At 58.4% G+C, this 12,096-nt stretch overlaps 1 protein-coding gene across 1 annotated transcript in view; it reads left to right on the top strand.

The window, feature by feature from the left end:
* The first annotated feature begins 839 nt into the window (after positions 1-839).
* The window catches only part of SDC3 (syndecan 3), a 38,573-nt gene continuing 27,316 nt past the window's right edge, over positions 840-12,096 (top strand). The window contains exon 1 of the mRNA XM_082613928.1: positions 840-1,065. Coding sequence (XP_082470054.1) covers positions 928-1,065 — 138 coding nt within the window. The 5' untranslated portion in view covers positions 840-927. The remainder of the gene's footprint in view (positions 1,066-12,096) is intronic.

Below are 12,096 nucleotides of genomic sequence, written 5' to 3'. Positions count from 1 at the left end.
GCCCTCCTGGGGCTCATGTGCTAGTGGTGGGAGACCCCAGTGGGTAAGTGAAGTGCCTCGTATGTCAGGTGAGGATAAAGGCACCAGAGAAACGCACAATGACCACGTTTGGGAAAAGGAATGTGGGGCAGGGGCAGGGGTAGGGGGGTCTGCATCCTACAGTGAGGAATCTGAGTCTCAGAGAGCTGGGGACACCTGCCTGAGGTCACACAGCTGGTGGGGAAGCAGCACTAGGCCAGGTCTACCCACCCCAGTGACAGGGCCCAAAGGGGGCCACGCCTGCTCTGAGTTCCCGCTGCCCACCCGTGGAGACATCAAAGCCCAGTGGACTCAGATGACCTCTGTCCCCCTCTGTGGACCGGCTTGAGGGCGGGGGTGATGGGTCCTGGGAGAGCCAGTGAACCGAGTCGTTAGCGGGGAGGGTATTAGTGGTCACGCAGATGCGACCCATCTACCCAGACCCTCCGACAAGCCGGGTCGTACCCCGCATCCCCACGCGGGGTCCTTCCCCTCCAAGCCCTGCGACGGCCCAGGGAGGCGCGCGCTGAGGGACCCCGTCCCCAGAGCGAGCCTCCGCGAGGCCGGCCACCCGTCTCGGTTCGCACATTCCCCCCCGCCCACCCGCCTCATCCCGCGGCGGGCGGGCGGGCGCGTGTGGGGCGCGGGGGCACCCGGGCGGCCCCGGGCGGCGGGGGGAGCTCAGCGTCCAGCCCCGCCCCTCCCCGCCCCGCCTCCCGCGCTGGGGGCGGCCTGGCGGCGGCGCACGCTTCCTGCAGGCGCGGCGGCCGTGGGCGCGGAGCTGCCGGGCGGAGCCGGGCCGCCGAGCCGGAGCCCCGACCGAGAGCGCGCCGGGCCAGCCGCCGGGCCGCGCCGCCGTCGCCGCCGCCTCGGGAACAAAGGCGCCCGCCCGCCGCCGCCGCCGCCGCCATGAAGCCCGGGCCGCCGCACCGCGCCGGGGCCGCCCACGGGGCTGGCGCTGGGGCCGGAGCCGCGGCCGGGCCAGGGGCCCGCGGGCTGCTCCTGCCGCCACTGCTGCTGCTGCTGCTGGCGGGGCGCGCCGCGGGGGTGAGTGCTTCCCGCTCCCGCGCCCCGGCTCGCGCGCCGCGCCGGCCTGGGGGGGGCGGGGGTCCAGTGCCTGGCCGCCCGCGCCTCCCGGGGGCTCGTTTCCCCGGGGGCGGGACCCTTCCCCGTGGGCGGCCTGGGGTCCGGGCCGGGGTCCGGGCGCGGGGCCGCGCTGGGCGTGTCTCGGGTCTGAGCAGACGTGGCTTTGCTTCGTGGGTGTGCCCGGACCGCGGCCACTTTTAGGGAATCGGGTCGCCTCCCCCTGCGAGGGGAGGGCGTGCGTTAGGTTCCTCCCTCCGAGGGTCGCGGCGGGAGGGCAGGGGGGCCCGGGGAGGGGGAGGGGGAAGGGGACCTGTGTGAAGGTGACCTGAGGGGGTGGGGGAGTGTGACCGCGTGTGTGGCCATCTCCGTGGAGGGTGCTGGGACCTGTGGGGTGTGCACGGGTGAAGGATAAGGCGTGAGGACCAGTCCATCCCCATGGATGGGGGCCATCGTGCCCTACCTGCGTGTGGTCGTGTCAGCGTGACCCATTGTGCACGGTGTGTGCCGGAGACGGGCTGGGGACTGTTGGCCATGCTGTGTGTGCCTACAGGGGGTGAGTGTGTTGAGGGGGAGATCTCTGTGGTGGGTGTGTGTTCCAACCCATGCGAGTGTGTGTGCGTGTGTGTGCAGGCGTGTGCTGGCAGGTGCATGGGTTACCCCGTGCGTGGAGCATGCACCCCTGAGTGGGACCGAGTGTGCAGGTAGCGGTGAGTATGTATGTATGTATGAGGTGACCCCTGGGTGTCCCTTTGAGTGACCGCAGCAGCCGTGGGGTTGAGCTCAGTCCCAGCTCCATCATGGGGAGCAGGAGGAAAGGCCACCTCCTCCCTTTTGAGGGACCCAGGTCCCAAGTGAGTTCCCTATGGGCATGTGTCTAGAGCCTGGCCAGGGCATGAACTGGGGGGTTTCTAGGCCCGATCCCCTTGGTTGGTTCTAGGAGCTATGCCTGTCCCCCATTCCCCAGGCTGAGAGGGACCCAGGCCTCTCAGGCAACCGCCCACCCCCCCGACCCGTGTCTGCTCTGCCACTGCAAGTCTCTTTGGGCCTCAGTTGGCCAGTCTGTGAAATGGGAGGAGGTCAGGCAGGGGCTCAGAGGTTGCATCTCGGACAGACAGGCTACTCCTCAACCTTTCCCATCTGGGGGCTATGAGCTGGGGGTGGGGGTGGGGGAGTGTTGAATGCCAGGCTGAGTATGGGGCCCGGTGGGCTGGGTGCCTCATCCCCAGTTATTCCCCAGGTGTGGTGAGGAAAAGAGGTCCCTGGGAGGGACAGGGACCCAGCCCATCCTAGCAACTGGGTCACTTTCTCAGCTACACTTCTGGAAGACCATCTTTGAAATCAAAGATGTGGAAATCACACAGCCTTGGGTTCAAATCCTGATCCCTCCCCTGATTCGTGGTGTGACCTTGGACAAGTTGTCTCACCTCTCTGAGCCTCCATTTCCCCCTCTGTGGAATGGGGTTAATAACACCCTCCTGAGAGATTAAATGAGAGGATGTGTGTGCTCACCCACAGGAAGAGCTCAGTCAATGTTTGGTGTGTGATGAATGAAAGGGACACCGGACAGCATGCTTTAGACCTGGCAGCCCAGCAGGATCCCGAGCTGGGTGACCCCTGGGCAAGTCACGTCCCTCGCCGAACAACTTCGCCATCCATAAAACAAGGCTCGTAATCCGTGCCCCATGAGGTGGTGGAAAGAATTAAATGAGCGCACGGAGGTGAAAGGCCCGGATAAGACAGGGTGCCCCTGGATCTGAGGCCGAGGTAGAGTGGGTGTGGCTCAGACCCAGTGCTGGGTGGCAGATAAAGCACATCCCCGGGGTCTGGGCCTGGAGGCTCAGATGGTGGGCTTGACTTGGAGGAGAGGAGGGGCGGGGCTCCGGACGAGGTAAGGGGGGCATCCCTCTCCAGGCTTCACACCTTTCCAGGGGCCCGGCTGCCGAGCAGGGACATCACCTCATCTGGCCTGGGAGGCAAAGGGTTAATGGGTGGTGACCAGTGGCCAGGGTGCCACACCAGAGGAAGAGGGTGATGCCAAAGCAGGAGAGACTGAGATTAGACCAGAAGAGCCCCAACCAGGATGGCTCCAGCAGTGGCCTCCGTGGTGGGGGCCTCCCAGGACATCACTGGGATGGGCAGTGGCTGGCTCAGGGTAGGGGAAGGGCAGGATGACACCTAGGTGCCCACCAGCATGAAAGGGAATGTGTGTGTGTATGTGTGTGTGTGTGTGTGTGTATGGAGCAGCCTCCAGGATGGCCTCAGTAGGAGTAGTGGGGCTCATTCGCGCTGCAGATGGTGAGTTGGGGTGTGTGCGTGTGTGTCCTGGCATCTGCTCTGGGAGTCCTCTCTCCTGAGAGACCAGCTAATTATGACTCTGAGAGACATCTGCCTTCAGGGCCACTTCAGTTGCTGTACTTAAGTCACTACCCAGAAAGACCCAGAGTGTGGGGATCCTGGAAATTTCAGCTTGAAAAGTGTTCTTTAGATGCTCACGGCTGAAAGGGATTTAGGTGTCACTTAGCCTTGTTTGAATTCCCAGTGATGGGAGTTCACTTTTTGTGGCTATGTGACCTTGAGAAAGTTACTTAACCTCTCTGTGCTTTCATTTCCACCTCTGTAAAATGGGGAGAATAGGAGAATGAGCGGGGTTAACATGTAAAGCTCTTAGCACAGTGCCTGGCACATAGTAACACTCAGTAAATGTCCACTTCTTGTTCTTTTACAAGGTTGCCATTCTGTGTAATTGGGAATGTGGTAGGGATGGGGGGTGGTAGGGTGAGGGACCGTGGGAAGGGGAAATCAATCAGGGAATTCCTTTGAATCCCCAGCCCCATGCCTGGTGGTTCCTGCTCCCTCCCCACCCCCACGATTTCAAGTATCCAGGAGCTCCCTACTCCTCTTCCCTCCAGCTCCTCTGGTTGACTGTGAACATTGGGTTGCCAGGGCAAGATTGTCCTTGCTTTAAAAATTAAAGGTTGGGGACCCCTAGACTGTTCCAGGCCAGGCCCTGACACAGGGATACCGTAGGGATCTGTTGCCGTTAGCACCCAAGGTGGTAGGGGCTCTGGGGACAGAAACTTTGGGTAAGGGATTTCTGTTTCAACGTCCACATTGTAAAATGGGGACAATAACAGTGCCAGCCTCACAGGAGTGTTGTGATGAGAAAATAAGCTCCTTGGGGAGACTGAGCACAGCTTGCCAGTGAGCTCTCAGGAGAAGGGGCCTTTCCAGGAGGGAGCCTGGAGGGCAAGGGAGGGCTTCCTGGAGGAGGAGGTTTTAAGCTAAGCTATAAAAATGGTTGTCATGTGACACTGAGCAAGCTGTAGCCTGCCCTGACCCTCAGCTTTCTTACCTGTCAACTGGGGACAAATACTTGATGTATACAATTATTATTAGGGGTGTTATTGGTCGGGGGGGTGTCACACCATTCTCATGCCCGAGTTGGGATTGGAACTTGGTGCTTTCTGCTCCCTGGGGAGCAGCACAGTGCCCCCAGCTACAAATTCAGTGTGTTTCTTCTTTTTTTTTTTTTTTGTGGTACACGGGCCTCTCACTGTTGTGGCCTCTCCCGTTGCGGAGCACAGGCTCCGGACGCGCAGGCTCAGCGGCCATGGCTCACGGGCCCAGCCGCTCCGCGGCATGTGGGATCTTCCCGGACCGGGGCACAAACCCGTGTCCCCTGCATCGGCAGGCGGACTCTCAACCACTGCACCACCAGGGAAGCCCCAGTGTGTTTCTTGTTCCCTCATATTGGGGGTTGGTGTGGGGTTGACCTCTGCTGGAGAAAAAGCAGTTGCCTTTTGAAAACGAATGGCTGCTCCCGCCCCATGGATTGGGGCATGGGGTCCTGGGAGGCCCCAGGGCAGCACAGGGGCAGGGACAGCTTTGGGCTTGACATCTGGAAAATGCTGGGGCAGAAGTGGGGTGGATGAGAGGGGCATCGTGGAGAGGAGAGTGTCAAGACAGAGCTCCCCCTAGAAGCCAGGTCTTGCTGCACGCCTCCCTCCTGCCCCTCCCATTGGAGCTGGGACCATCCCCCAGAGCTGCTTGCCGGGAGAGGGATGGGTTGTTCTAGAAGGGGCTGTAATAGGATTCCTGAAGGCTGGAGCAAACTGAGACAGCTGGGGATGGGAGGTGGTGAGCCTGGCAGTGGCTGAGGCCATGATTTGGGAGGCAGCTTCCACACCTCTGAGGGCTTAATAATACAAAGAGCAGCTAACGCATACTGAGAGCCCTGCCCACTGAGCACTTTATATGCATTGGCTCATTTAATCCTCATGATAATCTTTGGAGGTAGGAATTGTTAGAACTCCCATTTTACAGATGAAGAAAACTGAGGCACAGAGAGGTTAAGTGATTTGCTCAACATCACACAGTTGGCAAGTGGTAGAGCTGGATTGAGCCAGGGCCTGGCAGGCTAATAGAACTGGGCCTCAGTCCTAATTTTACCCTCTCTTGCTGTGTGATCTTGGGCAAGGTACTTACCTCTCTGGGCCCTCCTTACCCGCAAATTATGCCCACATTACCTGTATCATGAATGCCTGCTCATTGCCAGGCTCTGGGCCGGGCATGTCTCCTATCTTTTTTAATTTAATGCTCACTGTAGCCTTGGAGGCATGTTGCATGGGGCGGGGGAAGGGTCTGGCCCTGGAGCCCTTGCTCCTCCACTGCCTCACAAGGCTCTGTGATCTGTAAATGAGCTATTCTGAAGGTCATGGGTGACGGGTCGAGGGAGAGCTTTATAAACTGTGGGTCGAGGGAGAGCTTTATAAACTGTGCGGGGAGTCAACAAGATTGGGGGGGTGCGGGGGCTTGTGTCTGGGTCATGTGATCATGGCACAGGACGGGAAATGTTTAGAACCTCAGGATGAGAGGGGTCTAAAAAAGCCACCATTCCCCCTGTACACACTGGATGCCCCCAGTGTTGTGGCTCTCTCTCTGCATGGGTGACCAGACCTGCCTTTAATCCCCTCTGACCCTTAGAAAGGTGTGTGGAGCCCAAATGTACATCCCTACCACCCCATCCCTGAGTCCTGGCCCCCTTGCACCTAAGGTTCTCTCTGGCCTGAGTGACTGAGCCTCAGAGGGGGACAGTGACTTGGAGGTCACACAGCAGTCAGGAGAAGTATCAGAATACTTTCTTGATAGACCATGAGTGCCTTAGGGAGGCTCTGTGTTTGCCTTGTTCTTTGCTGAACCCCCAAGTCCAACTCTTTGCCTGGCCCAGAATTGAATGGTTTGAATGAATGAATGAGTGAATGAATGAATGAAGGAAGGAAGGAGGCCAGGACTGTGAACTTTGGAGCCCAGGCTGGGGCTTTGTGTTGTCTACTTTGGAGGTGAGTTAGGGTGACAGTTAGGCTGCCAGAGTCCTGCTGGGTCCAAGGTGTGTGCCTGTGGGTTCGGAGGCGCCAGGGGGCCGTATGGGGTGGGGCTGCGGTCTGAGCGCCAAGGTGCGGCCACCACGTCTGTGTGGGACAGAGGCCCTGTGGCTCTGGGCTCCAGCCCAGCTGCTTGGAACCCTGTGATTTTGTGTCCGGGGTGGGGGGCAGGGTGACTGGAGCCCGAGGCTGCCCCAGGGTCCAGCCCCTTGCTCACCCCCCAACTGCCTCCTGAAGCAGCGAGCAGGGTCTGTGCTGGTCCCAGACCACCTGACTTGTCTTGCTGGCCCCCCTAATGTTCCACCACATCCTGGGAACATCAGGCCAGTGCCTGGTAAATATTTGTTGGCTGACACCCCCTCCCCTTGCCTTGGCTCCCAGCCTCCCAAGATTCCAGGAGGCCGGGTAGGCCTCACTTCCGGCCCCCCTCCCTCCCTCCAGAGCAGGCCCTGGCCAGAGGGGTGTCTGCTCCCCTCCCCCACTGACCAGGCCCAGTCTCAGCGCCAAACAGGAAGCCGTGATTACAGGGGGAGTCTGAGCGGCAATGGCTGAGGGCCCAGCTGGGGGATGGGGTGAGGGTGGCCCCTGACAAGTGATCTGGCACCTTCCCTACCGGGCTGCTGAGGGTGGAGGGCAGGGAATGCCTGTGCTGGCCTTCTATTCCAGGTGGAGAGGGTTCTACATGCCCCAGCTGGCTGAGGTCTGCCTTCTTCCCACCCCTGGGTCCCCACCTGGGCCTTGGTGCTATGTCTGTTTTGGGGTCACCAAGCCTGAGGGTGCAGCTTGAGGTTGTTGAGGGAACAGGGGCCCCAGAGCCAACTGGACTAGGGTTGAAGTCCTGGTTCTGCCAATTTCTGGCTGTGTGATCTTGGCAAGTTCACTTAACCTCTCTGAGCCTCAGTTGCCTCTTTAAAAATGAGCTAAGAATACCTCTGTCTCAGAGTCCTTTGAGAATGAACAACACAAAATAATAAGGTGTCTGATAAGAAGTGGGCTGCTCGTACAAATAGCGATCTCTTCCATCTTCCTGCTTTGGTTTTGCTCTTTTCCTGTCCCTTTCTTGATCTCACCGAGGAATTGCTTTTTGGGGGTGGAGAATTTGGGAACCAAGTTTGAACGATCATGGATGACCCAAAGCAGAATCCCCACCGGGCTACCCTAAGAGGGAGAACGTGGGCCTGGACTCCCAATTGCAGCAGGCGGGATTTGGGCCAGATTAGAGGAAGCACTTTCCAGTGCCTTGTGGCACTGAGTTCATGGGGAGTTTGGTTCTTTGGAGCTGTTGGCAGCCTGTGGGTAACTCTGGAGGCAGAAGATTGGACTTGATGACTCTTCAGGCCCTTCCAGTCCTGGAACCCCAGAGAGACCTTGCTGTTTGAGGTATAGCCCAGGACATGGTGACACTGGGCTCTTTCCATTTCCCTCCCAGCTGGGGAGTACCTCGGCCGTGTTCCATTCATCACACAGGTCCTGGCCCAGAGTAGGTGACTGTTGTTGTTTGCATAGGACCTCAGGGCTGAGAGAGCCCTAAAGAGACCATCAGCCCTGCAGCCCTGCAGCCTGCAGTCTCACAGATGGGAGTCCCGAAGCCCAGAGGTGGCCTGGGGCCTTGCCCAAGGACTGGGGAGGTGGTCTCATTGAGCCTTCTGACGCTGGTGGCATTTCACTCATTTAGAGGCTTGGAGATGTCAAGCCACCTGTCAGAGTTCACACGGCTGGGCATTGGTGGAGCTGGGTGTTCAGTTGCTTTTCAACTACTCTGGGTTCTGTCTGCGCTGTTCCTGACCGTGTTATCACACCCCTTTAGGACTGGAGTCTTCTGAGATGAGTGATGAGTGGTGGGGGCTTGGGGGGCTGGGGAGGAATCTGAGGAGTGGGTGTGGGGTGGGGGGTGATGCTGGTTAGGGCCTATACCCCACTTCTGGGCCATGGGCTTTCTTCACTCTGGGATCAGCCTTAGCCCAAGCCCTCCTAGAACTCTGCACCTCCTGAGCTGCCAGCCAGGCCCCAGCTGTCCTGCCCCCACCCCCCAAGCCCTGCTCACCGGTCCAGACTTTAATAAGGGTAATTTAGAATCGATCACGAGCAGGATCTGGGAAATCAAATTGCAGCAAGCTGATTGCCAATTCGACTGCGGGCACCAGGGCGCTGTGGGTGGCTCATGAGGCCTGTCTTCCCTTCCTGGGCTGGGATTTGGGGGGCTGTGTGGGGACTGAGCAGGCAAAGCTCCTGGAGAGGTGGGGGGGCTGTTACAGTGGGAGCAGGGGAAGGATATTCTTGCTTCTCGGGGTGCCTGGCAGCACCCATATACTGCCACCCTCTCCAGGGCCCGTGGCTGGGGTGGGTGCCCATGTCTGTCTCAGCCCTTCGCTCACCTACCACGTGTTTCCTGCCACCTCCTCACGGCTAGGCTGCCATTGAGGGTGGGGTGAGGGTGTCTGCAGCTGAATTCTACCTGGCTCCTGCCCTGAAGTTGCTCCCTTGTCGGGGAGCCAGGCACGATGGTGATGGTGACAGTGATAGTGGCTGGTACTTACAGAGCGCGTGCTGCATACCAGGCACAGTTCCAAGTGCTTAACATGCTTTATCTCAGTTCTTACCACGACCCTATGAGGTAGGTATTGTTACCCCATTTTACAGATGGCGACACAGAGGCCCAGGAGGTTAAGCAGTGTGCCCCAGGTGAGGCAGTTAGCAAGCAGCTGGAGTCTGCTTCCTGAGATGCCATGTTGTTTGGGGGCATCGGGCAGGCCAAGGAGGCTCAGGGCTGCCTGGGCTTGGGCACCGGGCCTGTCTTTTTTTTTTTTAAGTTTTTTATTTTGTGGTACGCGGGCCTCCCACCGCCGCAGCCCCTCCCGCCACGGAGCACAGGCTCTGGATGTGCAAGCCCAGTGGCCATGGCCCACGGGCCCAGCCGCTCCGCGGCACGCGGGACCCTCCCGGACCGGGGCACGAACCCGTGTCCCCTGCATCGGCAGGCGGACCCCCAACCACTGCGCCACCAGGGAAGCCCCGGTCCTGTCTTTTGATGGACTAGTTTGTTCATTCTGCAGACATTGATCGAGCACCTGCTCTCTACCTGGCCCTGTGCTGGGGGCTGTGGGTGTGCAGGTGTATCTTGCGTGTGTCCTGCATCTTGTCGGTGAGCCTTGCTTGGTGGGTTTGTGGCAGGCGTGTTGTGCTGTGAGGGCAGGCATTGAAGAGAAGCAGGGAGGAGGCCCTGCCTCCCTCCCCCAGACAGGTTCGAATCCCAGCTCTGCCACAGAAGCATCGTGAACCTGGGCAAGCGACTCCTTGACTCAGCCTTGCTCTCCTCCTCTGTCAAATGGGCCAATAATGCCTCATTCACTAGGCTGGGATGAGGAGCAGTGTTGGGGGGAGGTGCAGCTAGTTAACGAGTTGGCAGCTAGTTAAAAGGAAGCTGCTCCTGAATAGTTACTGTTTTTTTTTTTTTTGCGGTACGCGGGCCTCTCACTGTCGTGGCCTCTCCTGTTGTGGAGCACAGGCTCTGGACGCGCAGGCTCAGCGGCCATGGCTCACAGGCCCAGCCACTCCGCAGCATGTGGGATCTTCCTGGACCGGGGCACGAACCCGCGTCCCCTGCATTGGCAGGCGGACTCTCAACCACTGTGCCACCAGGGAAGCCCTGAATAGTTACTTTTATTTTACTTATTTTAATGATTATATTTTCCCTAAGATTGTTATGTCTCAGAGGTGAATGTGAGAGGTGGCTTGTCATATGACCATGGGCAGCTACCCCCCTGCCCCCCAGCCTCTACTTCCACATCTGCAAAGTGGGGAAATTGGGTTGGGTGACCCAGGGGCCTTTCCAGTCTTCACATTTGAGGAGCTAATGGAAAGACCAGAGGTCAGAGAGGGCAGGGCCTGACCTGGGGTAGCCCAGACCTGCTCGGCTGGGGGGAGGATGGGAGGCCTGCTTCCTTCAAGTGGCCTGTCTGTGGTTCCTCCTGGGCCAGGGTAGGAGGGGCCCTTTCCTTGCCCATCGTGCTGAGCACCACGTTCCTTCCCAGCCTCTGGGACATGATCCAGGCCAGTTGGAGGCTGGGCTGTGAGTCTGGTTTCCTGGGCAGAGAGGAGCAACTAGGCAGGGAGTCCAGTGCCCTACTCTGCTGCTGACCTGCCAGTCACAGCAGGCACTGTTTACCGCTGTCCCCTCTGTGTCTGGCCTGTGCTGAGCACTAGGAACACTGAGGGGGCTCAACCTGCTCCCTGACCTCAGGAAGCTCCCAGTTAGATGAGGGGCTGAGGAAGTGAGTCAGGGGCAAGAGAAGTTGGTTTTGGCTCTGGAGAATCAGGGAGGGCTCCATGGAGGAGGTGTCCTTTGTTCCAGGCCTTGAAGGATGGCAGCACATTGATAGGCAGAGGGATCAAGGTGGACAAAGGCTCAGAGGTGGGAAAAGTCATGGTATATTAGGGAACCGAAGTGTGGTTAAAAGTAGTAAGTCCCAGCTCGGGGAGAGACATATGTGGAGATGGGAACATACCTCCCTTTGGGGTGGAAGAGCCATTGCTGTAGGCGACGCTGTTTCTAATGAGAGTGTATTGCTTCTTACATTTAACAGACATTCACTGGTCACCTCCTGGGTGCCTGGCCCTGTGCCACGGGGTGTTTTGGGGCTGAACAATTGAACACCAGAGGGCCTCGACATGGGAGAACCAGTGACTCACAAGGTGGGCTTTGAGTCCAAACCAAGGCATGGGGTTCCATCCTCAAGGTGGAGGATGTTGGTCTGTAAAATGGATGCAGCCCCACGCTGAGGGGCTGGCATGAGATGACAAGAGCATGGATGTGATGATGTTAATATTGGATTATGCCTGTTGAGTGCCTGCCATGTGCAAGTTACTCTGCCAAATGTCTTATGTATATAAAAGCTCACTTAATCTTTACAACCTTATGAAGGAGCTACCATCATTGCCTTGGTTTTACAAAAAAGGGAGTTGAGGCACAGAGAGGTTAAGAAACGTATCCAAGGTCACAGAGCTAGTACGTGGCACACCTACTAGGATTTGAACCCAAGCAGTCTAGCCTCAGAGTACGATCTGGTGCACAAGCTCTGCTCAGTGCTACCACGTGTGCCGCAAACTGGACAGTGTGGTGCCCCGAGGGGATGAATTTAAGGCCAGTCAGGTCTTGCTGGGTGAGCCTGTGTGGCTGCTCGGGGGGAGCCCCGAGCTGGGACTGGGACTACTGGCTTCCACACGGGGCTTCTCTGCTGCATGTTTTCTGTTCAGGTTGGGCCATGGGCTGAGGCCAGCCCAGGCTGGGGATAGATCCGAGGACTGAAGATGACTGCAGCTGGAAGGCCTTTGGAAACACTCTTGTCCAACTTGTCATTGTCCTGAAGGGGAAACCGAGGCCGAAGGAATGCTCTTGAGTCATAGTGAGGGTCTTCTGAGAGCTGTTAGTTCAGCCTTTTTGTTTTGCCCATGGGGAAATCGAGGCTCAGAGAGCTACAATGGCTTGCCCAAAGGAACAGCAAGTTGGTGGCTGAGCTGGGACTAAGAACTATGTCTCCTGACTCCTAGGCAGGGCACCATCCCCTGTACCATGTTTCTTCTCTTTACTTGTCTCTTTCTGCCCAGACTGCAG

This window comes from Mesoplodon mirus, assembly GCF_964341445.2.
Source record: "Mesoplodon mirus genome assembly, chromosome: 3".
In the NCBI taxonomy this organism is placed as follows: Eukaryota; Metazoa; Chordata; class Mammalia; order Artiodactyla; family Ziphiidae; genus Mesoplodon; species Mesoplodon mirus.
This window is presented reverse-complemented; position numbering and strand designations above follow the sequence as displayed.